Below are 16,345 nucleotides of genomic sequence, written 5' to 3' on the forward strand. Positions count from 1 at the left end.
GAATGCCCCGTGCTCTAACAGAAACACAAACTCACACCTTCTGCTCACAAAGCGCTCCAAAAGCCTCTTTGTAACATTATAGAGATGATAAATAAAGTAGCTGCTGAACAACACACAGAGCCTGCACTAAGATTTGCCAACAGGAACTGAAATGGAATAGAGGAACCTCATGGATGAAGAACTCAGGTGACACTATTAAAATTAGGACTGAAACTAAAATAGAGAGCAAGATAAGAACTCTGATTAACATTATTGTTACAGAATGGAAAATATACTTTTCCTCAAGCCTCTTGTCCTCCTGTGCCACTCTCCTCAGGGCCTGCACTGCATCTGCATCTCAACAGAGCAGCCGTCTTTTGGAGAATACAGGTCTGTCAAAGGGGATTTAATTGTTCTTAAAACTGTGTTAGTTCACTTGAATTTTTATTCAAGAGGAGAAAAAAAAAAAAAGAAAAAAAAATCTGCCAATATAAAATTAATTCTGTTTCTGCATTTTTGAATATATTGAATGCTGTCTTTGAAACAGCTTTGGCTTTGAAATTTTAAAACTGTCTCTTATGTATCAAGACAGGAAACAAAACCAATGACTTAGAAACAAAGCACTGGAATGATTCCTAAGAATTCTCATTTGTAGGTAGCTGAGAGGCAACTGCTGAAATGGCAAATTCTTCTTCTGAGAACACATTTCAGTCCTCTGCAGAACTCCAGGAGACACAAGCACAGGACAGGACTCGTGTGGGCAAAGGCTCTGCTGCCCTGCGAATGTTTTTGGTTTGTTTGCTTCCGTGAGAGCCACCCCTTTGGCACAAGGCGGGATTTAACCTGCTGTAGGAGTTTATGCAATGAGGATTCTCTGGACAAAGCCAATGAGGAGTGTGATGGGCTCTGAGCTAGCATGGCACATTCCCTCTCTCCCTACGGAAAGGAGCGATATTCACAATACAGCCTGAGCCTATGTGCTCCAGCCTTTGAGGGGTGACTTTGTTTGTTGCAGGTGAAATGACTGGGGCTGTGGGAATGGGGAGCACTGAGGACCCTATGGACACACATCGGGGTCAGCACCAGGCAGCAGCACAGAATTTAATTCTCTGCTTGCAGTGAGTCGAAGTGCCCAGCTTACCTGCGTGGGACTGCATGTGCTCCAGGAGATTGTTATAAAACTGGAACTGGATTCCACAAGCTCCACAGGTGTAAGGCTCTGTTTGGGAGAAATCAGTTCAGAAGAATTACACAGAGTCTGCAGGGAAGCAGCACAGGTGCATACCTCAGTGTGTACAGCCGTGGGGCCGTGCCCCTGGCACAGCAGCTCCGCAGGGAGCGGGATAGGGCTGGGCACGGCTCTGCCTCCTGGGCTGGGCTGGGCTGGGCTGGGCAGCCTCCTCCTGCTGCACTCCATGGCCGGGGGCACAGGCAGAGCACAAGGGGAAGCACCTGCTGCCCTGTGTGGGCATCTCAGGGATCTGCACAAGGATTTCTTCGGGAGTCTGTCCACCGGCCGGGGCCTGCTCTGTGCAGCCTGCCTTGAGCACATCCCTGCTATTTTAGAGCCTGTGAGCAAAGCCTGGTGAATTTATTTTACATCCAGTTCTGTCAAATTCCAGTCTCTGCTGCCTTTCCTGAGTGAGACAAGGAGCACCGGCTTGTGACAAGTGCTGTAGTCAGAAGCTGGGGGTGGAGCAGTGCCATGGGGGAACTCAGCTGAGGCTTTGTGGCTGTCACCAAGCGCAGTGAGACCAGGGACTGGTGAGTGTCACAGGGCTGGGTGGCAGCAGGATGCCAGGGAAGCAGAGGTGGAGGGCAAGAAGCACAGGAACCAGGGCTGTGCCTGAAGGCTGAGAGCAGAGCAGGAGAGCCATGTGCCAGAGCAATGTGGATGAGCTGGAGTGAGGAAAGAGCTGGGTGCAGAGCCCCCTCGTGAGCTGCAAGATACATTTAGCCCTTTTCTATGTTGAAAGTGCATTTTTTCCACTGAATTAACCTAACAGCAAATGTTTGCAGTTGTCTGTTTAACAGTATCAGTAGAGTGCAGTGGCTGACAGATGTGATCTTGAACTATGGTGCTGGGATATGGCAATATTGCAGTTTGCCTCTGGCCCTGAAGCCACACCAGCACTGCCCCCTCTCACACTGGGGCAGCAGAACGGACAAACACATTTGGCACATTAACAATTTCGGATACAAATGCCTGGCACACACACGGAGCAAGGTCTGTTGCTACAATATTTCAGAAGTCTAGATCTAAGTTCAAAGCGAAAAACATATTCTGTATCAATGAATAAGCAGAAGCACCAGCACACAGGATGGAAGAACCAAAACCCAGGGAAGCACAAGCCTGCCTATACCCTGTGAGAAATCTATCTGAGGTAGCAAACCCCAGAATCCACCTCAAGGCTACAGGAATCCGTGAGGAAAAACATAAAAGAGAGCATGAACAGTCTGTATAAGCTGTACTTTCATGCTGTGAGGTTAAACCTTTCCCACAGAGCCTACAGCCTCTGAAATGATGGAGCCAGCTCTGCCCAGAGTTGTACTCAATGCTTTCACTCACTGTTTGCTTGTGATGCTGCTCCTGGGCTTTGCCGTGGCATGGAAGGTTGGGAACACAGTACCTAAGTAACTGTGCTTGTGAAAAAGAGAGAAGACTTGGGCAGCTGAGTGGCACACAGGGATTTCAGGCCTTGGGAATTAACAGGGACTGGCTGTCTCTGCTGAAACCATCAGCAGTGAAGCACATGTGGTAAAATGCCACAAGAGGTACAATGCAATCTAATTGTTCAGGCTTATTTTTAGTTGTCAGAGAGGAGAAGGCTCCCTGGGGGTGCAAACCATCCCTCTTGGGTTCGTACATCAATGTCAGTGACCTGTGTTACAGACACACCTCTGCTCATGGAGCCCAGACTGCTCAGATGGAAACATCTCAAACCAGCGTCAAAATTAACGTGTGATTCATCTATTGAAAGCAGTCACACTTCCAAGAGCCTGCTACCTGCTGCTGACAGGCCCCTGGCAGGTCAGAGGAGCTGTGTGAGCCCCTCTCTCTGCCCCTCTGCTCTGCTGGAGCCCCTGCCCCTCCACCAGAGGGGAGGACAGCCCCTGCTGTACTCCCAGTGCTGCAGCAAGGCTGCACGTGTCACCCTGCAGTCCCCTGGACAACGGCAGCTCTCGTGTGCCATTTGAACTTCATCTCAATTCTGAAAGTTGCCCCTTCTGTTCTGCTCCAGAAATGTCCAACTTTGGAAAAAAAATCACCACCTACTTCCAAAAGCTGATTTCACATTCTGAAAATGCCAAAGCATTTTCTAAATAATTCTGAGACAAAGACACACGGAAGTCTAAGTTCACCACAAATGAAAATGAGTTCACATTAAAACTAAGCATAAAATTTAAATTCACCCAACAATTCCAAAGTCTTTCCCAGGACCAAGGGAAGGGATGCTTGGGAGGATGTGCAGAATCCCTGTGGGAATGAATGAGCTCACTTTTCTTCCCAGAGCTCTCTCAACCCTCACACTGCTGAGCTTTCAGCTCCTGAGCCCCTCATGCTCCACAGTGCAGAGCTGGGAACAGTCAGGCTGGCTGGAAGGAGGGTGGGATGTGCCAGAGCTAGAAGAGGAAGAGGGATCTGCAAGGTGGAGAGGAGAAAGAAGCAATCTGTATCCCAAACCAGGGAAAAGTCACTGCTGGAAAAGAACTGCTCACCTGAGCTGGTAAATCCTCCTCCCTTTGATTTCTCCTGCAACTTAAACTGGAAAAGTTGTCAAAAGTGCTCTGCACACCCACGTGAGCCCCACCTGTGCCCCATTCTCCTTCCTGGGAGCGCAGCCCCCCTGCCACTGCAGGACCTCTGCTCGTCCTTCCCATGGGGAATTTCAGCTCTTCCTTACTCAGGCTTAGGTTTATGCATCCACTCTGTTGCCTTCAGGTGGGCTGAGCTCGGCAAAGGGCCCCCAGGTCCCCCCTTGGGTGCTTCCCCCAGCAAACCTGTCCTTCTGCTCCCAGCTGGTGATGGTACCAGGGCAGCTGGGGCCCCTCTGTGCTGCCCACCCAAGCCCCTTGTGCTCGTGGAGGTGTCCTCTGAGAGAAGGTTTCAACCAGCAGCTGTTGAAACCTCTTCAGTGTCCTGAGCCACACAGAACTAATGCTCACATCTGGTTGCACAATTTAAAACATCTTTCCCCAAGGCTATAATTAGACACTTTTATTAGTGCTTTACCAGTGAGCAAGGCCCCAGAGCAAGGCAGCAGCTGTGTGAGCCAAGGCAGAGGAAAACCAGTGCCTGTGCTTAGGTTAAATAAATCACTCTAATTCCCATGTTAACTCTCATTGCCACATCTAAGCCAGGGAAAATAGCAGAGCCTGGTCTGAAGCCAGGAGTGAACAGGAGTTGAGAGCTTTAACAGAAAGTTCCAACAGCAAGTGCCCTGAAGTGCTTGTGCAGAGTGACAGACACCCAGCAGGGTGTCACCGTGGCTCAGCAGGGACAGCCCCCCCGGCTGCTCTTTCCTCAGCAGAAAAGCCCCACATTTCAACACTTCTGTCCACATCTTGGTGAAAAACAAATGCACAACAACTGTGAGGAAAACTCCTCAGCATTTCCACCCAACGTTTCCACTGGCATTAGCTTCACTAACAGCGTAACTGCACCTTCCCTTTGACACAAACCCTTGAAACAAGGCAGGAGAACCAGCAGCAGGCTCCTACAAAAACACCAGCACACCCCAAAATCAGTGGAAGTTTCTTGAAAACAGAACTTCTGTCACTTCCAGCCAGCTCAGACAGTAAGAGACAACAAGGTGCTCTGGAGCATGTTTGGAAAAGGGAGTCCCAAATTCACCACCCTTGTCAAAAGGCTTGGCATTAATTGGATTTCTCTTCCCACATGAACTTGTGTTCTCAATAAAGCCCTTGCTTCCCTCTCAGCTTTGTAAGAGGAGGAAGAACACCTGTCCTCCCTTCCTGTGGCCCTGCTCAGGGTGCAGCATTCAGGGCTGCCCTGCATCACCAGGCTGGCACAGACTGAAAATCCCCCTCAAATCCCAATGCAAGCTGAGCAGAAACCAAACACCCTGGAAGGCAAAGGAAGAAGCCCCACCTGCTGAAAGCATCAAAGCCAAAGGGCAGAACCTCCAGCAGAGACCACCTGTGCACCCATCCCAGACCTGCTCTCCCTCCCCTCCTGCTCGCTGCCTGTTTCTCACCCGTGCTCCCAGGCCACAGGGACCTGGCTCTGTGCGGGTGTTTACTGAGCTGAGCCACGATGACAAGTTTTTCTCTGTGTAAATGTAACTTAAATATGGGTTCATTTTCAAATCTTGGTTTCAGAACACATTCACAACAAACTCCCTGAAGACCGAACACGAAGCGATTTGGCAGCCCCAGACTGCATGGAAACACCCTGGAGGATTTGTGTTGCATTTAAATCTGACACCAGAGCCGCAGAAGTGAGGCATTTTATCTTTGACACCTGGACTCCTAATAAAAAAACCATTTATTGATGAAAATTGCTCAGAGGGCAGGGCAGCAGGGCTGCAGGAGGGCAGTCCCTGCCTCTTGCACCACAGACATCCATCACACTTACTTTGTAAAAGCGGGAAAGGATTTGAAATCAGGGGACTTGCGGTTTCTGCAAAAAAGAAAGAGATTTAAATATTGAGACTGGCAGAGACCTCGCTGCATTCTTCACAGCTCTGCCTATCTGTTCCCTGCTCCTTATCCCTACTCCACACTTCCAGAGTTATCCAGGGCAGGATGGGAGCTCCATTTACCACAAAATCCAACATGTCCAGCTGTGAATTTTCCCTCCCTTGCTCAGTTTCTCATGGCCAGGGTTCTGCATCTTTCCCGTCCAATTTAAAACGTCCAGAGACTTTAACACACACCCAGTGCTACAGCAATGGAAAAAAGGGAGGAGGCCAGCAAAGAAAAGCCACGGAGGCAAGAAACCCTTTACAAAGGCTCTCTTTGGTGCTGCAGATGCAAATTCCCAGTTCCACCATGCAGCTTCTTTAAACTGAAGCTGGGAAGGAAAACCAGGGTGTTCCAGCCTCCCTGGATGCCAAAGGAGAGAGTTCCTAAGCAGCGCAGTTACTGCAGGCTGAGAATGCACATTTCCTACGCAGCACACCTTGCCTTGCCTCTCTGTAAGGTGTGCCTGAAAACTGGATGCTGGCTGCCCCTTGGGCACCCAGGAGCTGTCTGCATCCAGTCCCCAGTGCCCTGGGGCAGAACCAGCAACCCCCAGCACCTCAGACCATGTGTGGTTTCCTACAGCTCCCAGGTGAGGTCCTTTAGGGTCAGACCCCTGCAGAGGGGCAGAAATCATTAGTGTTAAATATTCAGTCATGGACTCAGAGCATTTCCAGAAGGGCCCCACGTCCAAGGCTGTGAGCTGGCACATCCGTGGCTGAGGCTCTCGGGGCTCTCTGACAGACCTGGCTTGGTTTCCTTGGAAGGAAAACTGCCCTCGTGAACTGCATGGGTCAAGCACAGTGAGCCTTCCTGCTGGACATCCCAACGTGCTGAGGACCTGAGCTGCTGAACAGGGCTCCAGGTGGCAGGGCCAGCCAGTAAGGAATGGAGATGAAGGCATGGATGATGCTTGGCAAAGACATGACCGGACAGTGCTGAGGAGAGGGGATGCATGGGAGGCACCAGCTGGATACGGAATGCTGCTGATCTCTTAACACGCTGTGATCACCCAGCAGTGCTCTGGGTGCTCCTGCAGCTGCTGAGCTCGGTACCTGGGGCAAGATCTTCACTAAAACAAGTCCCTCACCTGGCCCTGCTGAGCAGCTGAACAGGGCAGGCTCCTCCAGGCACCATTCTGTGTGTCCTTGGCCCCTGCTCTGGGAAGTGCCCTGCCAAAGCTCACTCAGTGGGTGCCCACGGCACCGTCCGTGGCTCCAAGCGCTCCAGGGCTCTTGCAGCAGCACGGGAGCTTTTGAAGGGCAAACCCCAACTTGATTGTCCCCCCAGAAGAGAACCTGATGTGGAGCAGGCACAGAGCCCAGCAGTGGCACAGAGCACTTCAAACAGCCCAAGGAATTCTCAGCACCACCTCTGGCTGCTCTCCAGCCAGAAGTGCTGACACAGTGTCCTCGTTATGCTTGCCTTCCTACTCACATGGAAGCCACTGTCAGTCTGAAACAGCAGTTCGGGTACTCAGTACAACACTAGTTTATGTGAAGGAAGACTATTAGGATTTTTCTGGTCTTCATATTTATAATGGGACAATTTTTCCTCCATGCACTGTCACGTCCCTGCTACAGCACAGTCACTTCCACTAAAGCCACCTATCCAGGCAACAATGATAGAAATGCCAGAGTTTGAATGATTAACGCTAAATCACCTTGCACTGGGAACTTGTAATCTTTCCCCCCACAGATTCTCCAGGCAAAATGAGAGTTCAGGTTTTTCTGCCCACATTCTGTTCTCTCGGGGACCCTTCTGGCCATGCCCTGCCCAGCCCCAGCGCAGTGTCTGTGCTTGCAGCCTGCAGTCCCCAGTCCTATCCCTGGCTGTGTGTCCCAGTTCTGCCGAGTGCTCCTTGCCTCAGTGCTTTCATATGGATTGCCTCAATTCTTCCCTGGTATCCCAGCACTCTGGAGCAATTGGCAGGACATCACCCACAGGGACTGGCTGCTGAGTGGTTGTTTTAACTCAGATATATTTCTTCCTGTCTACAAGTTGCCTGTTCAACATGAGAAGTCTGGAACAGCTTAAATGAATGTGGCACCAGAAATAAACAGTTCATTCCTAGAAACCTCAATTGCACACAAATGCCCAGTGGACACAGTGACTTATTTATGCAACCAAGCAAAGTGACACTTTCTTAACTGAACCTCTCCCTGTGTGACTCTCACTCTCCTGGTGAGAACTGCCCTCAGCTGCTGACCCTTCTTCTGAGCACAGAACTTCAGGCAGCTTGGAAAATGCAGCTCTGTCTATTTGTGCAATTGTGTTGCCCCACCATCAGCACTCCCAGTGCTGTGCACAAAGTGGGAGCTCACAGAACAACTCCCCCTTCCCCTTTTCCTCACTCCTCAAACTTGGCCATTGGCTCTCCCAGCTCCACGGAGAGTTGTAGCAGTCACAAACCAACCACAGATGAGAATTGCCAGATGAATGTTAATGGGAGCTGTGTTTGTGCTGACAGAGCCTGCCAGGCAGCTGGGTGCACCTCAGGAGGCAGAGGCAGGGGGGCTGGCTGTGCTAATGTCACACTGCAGTCACTAATCAAGAATTATTATGCCCCAAACACTAAAGCTGCACTCACCCACCAAAAATGCTATCCTAAAAGTCCTGTCTTTCCAGCAGAAATCCCCCCAGATGGGTTATAGAATGACTGGACTACAGGGGATGAGCAGAAGGGGATGTACGGCCACACCAGGGAAGAAAGCCTGCGATTTCTGAAAATCCACCTATCCATGTTTAAAATCTAGTCCTGTGTCCTTTAAATCCTGACAAGTGGAGATTCTCAGGCTTTTCCAAGAATTTTTACTCTAAATCAAATGTAGGAAATCAATTTTTTTTGGTCTCAGTCTCATCGCAACTCGGCACGAACTGATTCAAAAAAAAGAAGACATTTCCATTGACCCTCTCCCCAGTCTGGAATAAACAGTGCTGGAAAGCAAAGCTTCCCTGTGTAAACAGGAATGAAAAGCATTGACATTTTAAAACTGTAAATGCTAAAATTTGTTGCACTGGAAGTTCTGACAGTAATAGTTCCCTAAAGCAGCAGATGAAATTGAGATGTATTTATACAGCTTAAATCAACCTCAAAAGTTCAAAATATTTCCCAATTCCCTACATAATTTAAACTGTTCTCTTTCACACTCATAACATTGAGCAAGTTCAGACTTCAACAAACACTGGCAATTCCAATTAGATTTCCCCTTTGATGGCTGTATTTGAAGGTGTCGAAACCAAAGAGCTTTTTTTCTCCTTTTTTGCTTTTAGTTTTCTTCCTGGATTCTCACAATTTCCTTAATCCCTCTCAGCCTTCATTTCACAAAGGAGTCATCCACAGTGCCCAGAACAATGGCTCGAGCTGCATTAGGCTGCAAACACTTGAGTTAGAGATGGTTACTGTTCCTGAGGAAGGTCATTGCCCCTGTCTGGAGTCAGAGGAAGGGAGACCCCGGGGAGATCCCAAAGCCTGGGAGCCCTGTGGTTACCGAGGGCACCAGCACAGGGCCCAGCCCCCGCCAGAGGCTCCTCTCCTGCTCCAGCCAGGCATGGAGGAAGAGGAAAGCAGCAACCTCCACTGTGGAACACAACACTCCGCTCAGCCCCTTTCTGGAGATTTCCCTGCCCATGCTCAGGCTGATCATCACTGCCTCTTACACTGCACAAGCTGGCCTGGAAATACTGTTTGGCCTCTTGAGAATTTAGGCCAGAAAACCCCAGCATGCGTCGAGACTCGGCAGAACGACCCCCACCAGGGAGGGTTCCCTTGGAAGCAGCTTTCTGGCACCCTCAGGAATAACAGCTTCTGCTGTTCATCCCAGTGAGCCAGTTCCATGCTTCAGGATCAGGCCATGGCATTGCCTGCTGGACCTGCCTTAGCTGAGCAGAAGCTCCATGTGACTTGGGACCTCTGCTGCCTGTGCTCCCGAGGCAGCACAAGAGAGCAACTGGGACATTTTAGCAGGATGCTATTTTTAAAGCACTGTGAAACTTCCAGGTTTCATCAAAAAGCAAGTTCAAGTGGCTGTGGAGACCCTTTCCATGAGTAGAAAGGACACTCTCCAATCATAACATGGAAGACAGCTCGAGTCCTTCAGCCACTCCCCGTCTCCATCCCACCCTGCTGGGAGGAGACACGCCTGGGACTCCAATCAGCCCCAAAGCAGTGCTTGCCCTGCAGCACAGAGCTGCTGTTTTACGGCAAGTGACACAGATAAGGATGCCAGGTACCTGCATTCACTGTGACAGGGACTGGGGTTGTGCACAGGGAAGAGACATCTGAAATCCAACATTTCCCATTCTGGGTTCATTCTTATTCCCACTCAGGACTCCCTCCAGCACTGCACCCCAGTGGATTTCAGGTGGCTTTGGTTGCTGACCTCCCTGCTCTGCCCCTCCAGCCCCTCACTCCAGACACCCAGGGGTCTGTGCCACTGCAATCAGGATGCAGACACAGGGAAAAAGCAGAATGTCCCCAGCTGGGTGGCCTAAAAAACTCCTGCTGCTCTCTTTGGCATCTCTGTATCTGAGCCTGTGACACAAAACTCACATCCACAGAGAGCAAGAGCCATCCAGCATTTAACAAGGCCAAGCCCCACAGCTCTTGGCTGCTCAGCTGGGACCTACATTTACCTCCCAAAGCTGGTGACTGTTCCTCACAGCAGCAGTTTGGTGACAAGCAAACAGCAGATGGGAGTGGGAGGACGGAAGTGTCCGTCCTTCTGTCATTCCCCACCACATTATCACCACCTGCTTCCCTGCCTGGGAGAGATCTGCTGGCTGGAACACAAGAGAGGACAAGCCGACAGTGCCAGAATCACCCAAGAGTTCCCATCCCACACGTGACACTGAGCCACATGGTGTTTGCCCCACCCACTGAGACACAGCCATGGGAACAAGGAACATGGGGAGGCAAGGACGTGTCAGCTCTTCCAAAAGGCAGCTACAGAGAGCTCTGCTGGACACCTGAGCACACAGAGCTCTCCATGGCCTCTCTGACCACCAGTGACACTCACAGTGACTGGTGATGCTCACCCAGGCTGCTGTCAATGAGGTCATTGGGACTCCTGAGAACTGGAAGGAATAAAAGGAGAAACGGCTTGGTGCGAGGGCTGGAAAACAGCACTGAATGGGACACGTGGGAAGCAGCACAAAAATGGAGCCAAAGGGGGAAAACAGGGCTGGGGAAGAAAAGAGGATGCAGGATAGATAAAGGAAGAAAAAAGGGAAGAAGTTTATACATCCCCATGCACCAGCGTGGATTTAAGGAGCATTTCAGCTGCTTAATGCAGAAAAGAACGGCTTCCAACCAGAGCCCAACTCCCCTCAAACCAGTCCTGGGCAGCTCACTTGAGTTCCTCAGGTTTCCTGGCTCACACAAAGGTTTAGGTGAGTACCTTGCAACTCCCCTGCAGCCTGCCAGGCCCTCAACTGAGCCACTAAAATAAACTGACACAACACATGGTGCAGACAGAAACCCTCCTTACAGGGAAACGAGATGAGCAAATCACATGAAACTTGCTACCCAGCTTGTGAGAATTTCTGGCTTTGTTTTGGTTTTTGCTGTGAGCTTTCACTCGTGGTTTAAATGTTACAGTCCAGATAGAAACAGGTTGAGGAGGATGAGTGTGATGTGAGCTGGTACAAGGAGATGGCAGGGAGAGTCTGGGAGATGTGTCACAGCAACTGTGGGTCAGTATTTAACAGTTCAGAGAGAACCAAAGTCTTGGACCGTTCAGTACAGCCACTCTGTGTTTCCTGTCAGTGCTTCCTGGACCCCTCCCATGCTACAGGTTCATCTCCCCTCCTGCAAAACCTGACAAGAGCAGCCAGCAGGTTTTACAATGCAGCTTTCTTGGCTTCAGGAAGGAGCTGTCTGACAGGAAGGAAAACATTTCTGCCCTTCCTTTGTTGGCTGTACAGGGTTTGACAGGAATAAAAAAGGTACAATCTCAGGCTGCTGCTTTCCAAGGGCTCCAGAGGAGTCAGGGCCCCAAGTGGTGTATTGGCATTTACAGATGTGCACTTCAAGGCTTTGAAACCCTTCACGACACTGACAGTACCCACAGAAGACAAGACATGAGCTGCTGAGAGGCAAGAGCCACGTCCAGGGCTGCAAGCCAGGCTGGGCTGACTGACCAGGGCCTGGGCAGCCCCAGGAACTCCTGACTGCCCAGCAGGAACAGGACTAAGGAGTACAAGGGCCTGAAACACGGAGACAAGCTCACCTGATGGGTTCTGCTTACACCTCTTTTCTTTAGGTTTTTCTGTCCCCGAATGACCAGCTGCAATTGTGGTGAATGATGGATTAGTACAGGGTTGTTCCCCAAAACACAATATGCAGTATTTTAGCAACGAACAACATTTTTTCCCATTCCCCATCACCCACTTTGCTACCACACGTGGGTTTTCCACATCACTGCTTTTCAACAGGGTTCCAAAAGCCCCTTACTTGCTTCTGAGGCAGACAAAACCCCCAACAGACACTGTGTAACCTGCTCCAGGGGGATATCCCAGCCCTTACCTGTCCATTCCAGCCAGAGGCACTGCCAACACCATATACTCTCCTTCTCTTGGATGGGGAATGGAGGGAGGCCAGGCCTTTCTGCTGGCACGTTATTTATCTCTGCAGCAAGATGCTAAAAATACTTTTCATCTGGCCTGTCACTTTTGCTCCAATTAGGGAGCATAAGGAATGGTAGTGGCCTACTGGAAGGCTGGGCAATAGACAGGCAGGATAAAAACCTTGTACAGAAAACTTTAAAGTAGTGGACCTGAACAAAATTGTCCAGGCCAGTGGTTATGTTCAATTACACTTGGACCTAACACTGCAAGGAAACTGCACAAGTGGAGGGGATTTTCATTTCTTCTAGAACATGTATTTTGGTCTCACATTCACACAGCTGGTTCACTGTGACCTCCAGGCAGTCAGTCCACAAACAGCTGGACATTGGCTACAGTGACCTTTAAATAAACTGTCACACTCAGCATCACTGTGAGCTGCAGACTGCTGCTCTATCCACAGTCCTCAAACTTCTGCTGGTTGCAAATGTCTTTGCTCCACCAGGACTGCACTGAGACATAGACACAGCACAAGACCTGCTGGATCTCCATCCATCATTTCTCCACATCTTGGCTCCCCTCTGAAAAATCTATGCTCAAGTACCTGGTCCTTGGCAGCAGGATTCCCACATCACCTGTCTGACAGGGCTGGAGTGCCAGGAACCTGGGGAGGAGGCAGAATAAGGCACTACCCCAGGAGGGCTGCCTGCCTGTGAGCTTAAACAAGGTATCCCATAATACATCAGCATTCCCTGAGCACAGCTGAATCCTGCTTGGAGAGGAACATGGAAGCAGCAGGAAGGGGTGGTCACACTTACCACTGGAGTTCTGGGAATTGCTGTTTGTTTCTTCAAAGTTGTTCTGCGCTTTGCCCTCCACTCTTCTGCTGAAAGCACTTTCTGCTGGGTGGAGAACAAAGCAGGGATGGTGACTGGTCAACACTGGATGCAGAACCAGGCAGACAGGAGGCAAGACCTGCTCCTGTGCCACATAATCACAGTGCCTGAATACAGCAGAAAGGTCAAATACCTCATTTTGGAGGCAAATGGGCCAGATTCAGTGAAGGGATAACAGGTGGGTATTTTTCTCGAATGCCTTCTGGCTGAGGTGGCCTGGATTGGCTCTTAGGGAGCCCATGAACACCAGTCCTGACTGAACCAGAAAGGTCATGGCTTCCTCCCCTGCAAAAAAACCCAACCCTTATCTTACTCTTCCTTAAGGCAACAAGCAGCCCTTAAAGCCTGTGAGCACAGGTGACCAGTCTCAGACTGAGCTGGGGCCTCATCACCACACCAAGGTGTCACCTACAGAAGCACTGTAGGTGCCAGCTTTCCTTGTGCTTCCCAGTCACCTGCATTCCCTTCCTAAACACCCTCCTGCAAATGTTGAAGCAGAGGCCTGAAGGGTTGTCTCGGGGCCTGCCCACCATGTCTGGAAAAGCTGTGGAAGATCCTGTGGCTCTGTGCTTCCCAACAGTGCCCCTGTTCCCAGAGGCCTCCCCAGGGCCAGGCAGGCAGGCCCTGCTCCTGGCACTGGGCAGCTTCCCAGTAACTGTACTGGGACGCCTCCTCCAGCGGGCACAGGTGGCTCCTGACCCTGGCAGTGGCCACAGTGTCCTGAGCCATCACTGCCCAGCACAGCTCAGGGGCCTCCCACCCTGCTCAAGCTGGTGTCCCTCAGCACAAGCTCAACAGTGCAATGAGCTCCTGTCTCACTTCACCGGGTTTGCAATATCTGGGCAAATGGATTTACTGCAGTGACTCAAAGGACAAACTAGAGATTAAAAATATGAACTGGCCAAAGCAATGTGTGTGGCCTATGCTGGCCAGAGCCCTGCCCTGCCCGCTCCTTCTGGAGCCCATTGTCACCCGAGGGGCTCACGTGGACACGGCCTGGCCTGGCTCTGCTGGGCTCAGCCTGCAGACTGGGCAGGGCTGGGGGCACAAGTCTTTCATTCAGGAGTGATGGGGACTCCTGAAAACTGGTGCCAGATAATGATTTCATTCCTGCAGACCACTGGAGTGGTCACACTGCTGTCAGGACTTGGCAGAGGCCCCTGGTCCCTGCAGGCTCCGAGGGCTCCAGTGTGGCTCACGTGGGCTTTGAGGCTACCAGAGACCTGAACTGCAGGAACAGCCCAGCCCACGGATTTTGGCCCAGCCTGTCCTCAGTGGACCCTTCCAAGTTCTGAGCAGGCTTCTCAAACTCTCAATCAACTACACTCCTGACTCCTAAAATTCAGAAGAACAAGCAAACTTGGTAACCAAATCAACTGAAACAGAAACACATAAAACAGGGCTGAAAAGGAACTGGAGACATTATCTATCCATGCCACTTGACAGATAAATAATAGGAATGAGAGGCATTAAATATCAGGAAAAAATCAGATGGTGACAAAATGGTTTGGGTCAACCCACCCCTCCCAAGAGACCCAGATTCAAGTCCTGGCTTATGTCACAAGTGGAAGTGAGTTGGAGGTCTCCAAAGATATTTGTAAAGAATTTGCATGGTGGTTTTGCCTTCATCCCTTAGCTTCCCCCCCAAAAAACTCCCCCAAGTCTGGCAGTAAGAAAAATCTGGTTTAATGCATCTGCTTGGTCTTACTGTGCCCTTCCCACACTGAGAGTGCAGCTCACTCTGCTTTCTCTCCTTGTATTGGAACCTTTCGAATGTGAAGTAAAATTATCTGTATGGACCAAGTCCTTGGCAGCTGTGGATGTGTGTTATCCAACAAAACCCATCCTTGTTCAGCATCCACGGCCTCTCTGACCACAGCCACCTCTTGTACTCAGGATCTGTCCATGCCAGACATTCTGGGGGTGTTTAAACACCAACTGATTGGCCAGCCCTTCTTCTGCACCCAGATGGAATATCTATCTACCAATGCCACAGATTGTGCTTCCCAGCTGACTGCACATGGCTCACTGTGTCTCACACCCTATTTATTAACTGTTATTTTTCAGTATTCTTGGCCTTCTTTTTTTTTTTTTTTAATTTTTTAGAAAAATTAAAACCTTAGTAGTAACACCGTGATTAGCAGAGATGTTGTATTACATGTTTTAAGGTAGCAGAGGAACAGAAAAATTCTAGATAGGTTTGGAATAGGAATAGTGTTTTAGGTTTGATCTTGTTTGGAAGGAGGAAACTGGGACAATGGGAGGATCAATCCTAACCTGCATTTTTTAACTCCTCAGTAATGGTTCTGTAATACTGATTTTGCTGTTTATCTCTGAGAGGTTCCTGTGGGGAATGGAGCACTGTGAAAACACCTGTACTCCACGTCACTTCCAAAGGCACAGGCCTAGCCCTGAGAACATCACCTCGAGGGAAACAAACACTAAATGCCAAACAGTGCTAAAAACCAAGCAAAAATCCCCATTCCTGACAAGCCACTACACCAATCCTTGTCAGGAAGCTCTCCTCAGTTTGTGACACCAGGATTTGAAAGAGGGTCTTTTATACCTTGTGGTTACCATGTTTAACAAAACCAACCCGTCACTGGCATGGGGTTATAAAGGATCTTTTCCCCTCAACTGCTTCTGGGAGCAGCTTTTCTGGGACAGTCACGGATGGAGCAGACTGCAGCCAGGAAGGGTCAGAAGCCTACCCAGGGCAGGACTGGACACTAAGCACTTCAGCAAGCTGATGGTAGAAAGGCAGTTGGTACCTGTGATGGCCTTGCTTCCTGGGGATCCGGAATTTGGAGCGCGGAACATCTGGGATTGGGACGCGGGTGGGACCCCGGAGGGGGTGCGGTGCAGGAGGGTGGAACAGCGGTTTATGGACGCCGGAGATTTTTTGCTGGACTGGCTCGCCTGTGTCTTCACTGCCACGAAGAGTGGAGATCGAGAGAACTCTGGATATGAACACTCAGAACTAGTGCCTGCGCAGCCAGGGAGCTCCCAGAGCGGGGCCTGCTGGAGCTGCTGTCTGACAGCCACGCTCACCATCCCTGCACCGAGCCCGCAGGACACAGCCGGGCTCCCCCCTCACCCGAGGGGACACTGGGGAAGCTGGTTAGTTCCCTTCCACACCTTTCACTGACACGTGACCAACCCACTCCTCCTGCAACAGGACTCAGCCCATCCATCCAGGA

General features: G+C 50.4%; 1 protein-coding gene across 7 annotated transcripts in view; it reads right to left on the reverse strand.

The window, feature by feature from the left end:
* The window catches only part of ZNF618 (zinc finger protein 618), a 44,363-nt gene that overhangs the window by 13,818 nt on the left and 14,200 nt on the right, over nt 1-16,345 (reverse strand). For 3 of the 7 annotated variants that reach the window (XM_017740324.1, XM_017740317.1, XM_017740320.1), the window contains 5 exons: nt 15,917-16,105; nt 13,068-13,151; nt 11,916-11,972; nt 5,579-5,623; nt 1,121-1,198 (listed from right to left, as the gene is read on the reverse strand). In XM_017740324.1, the coding sequence (XP_017595813.1) occupies nt 1,121-1,198; nt 5,579-5,623; nt 11,916-11,972; nt 13,068-13,151; nt 15,917-15,965 (313 nt within the window). In that variant the 5' untranslated portion in view covers nt 15,966-16,105. The remainder of the gene's footprint in view (nt 1-1,120; nt 1,199-5,578; nt 5,624-11,915; nt 11,973-13,067; nt 13,152-15,916; nt 16,106-16,345) is intronic. The other 4 variants (XM_017740322.1, XM_017740319.1, XM_017740321.1 and 1 more) reach the window with 4 other exon arrangements.

The sequence above is a fragment of the Corvus brachyrhynchos genome, unplaced genomic scaffold (assembly GCF_000691975.1).
Source record: "Corvus brachyrhynchos isolate BGI_N302 unplaced genomic scaffold, ASM69197v1 scaffold305, whole genome shotgun sequence".
NCBI classification, from domain to species: domain Eukaryota; kingdom Metazoa; phylum Chordata; class Aves; order Passeriformes; family Corvidae; genus Corvus; species Corvus brachyrhynchos.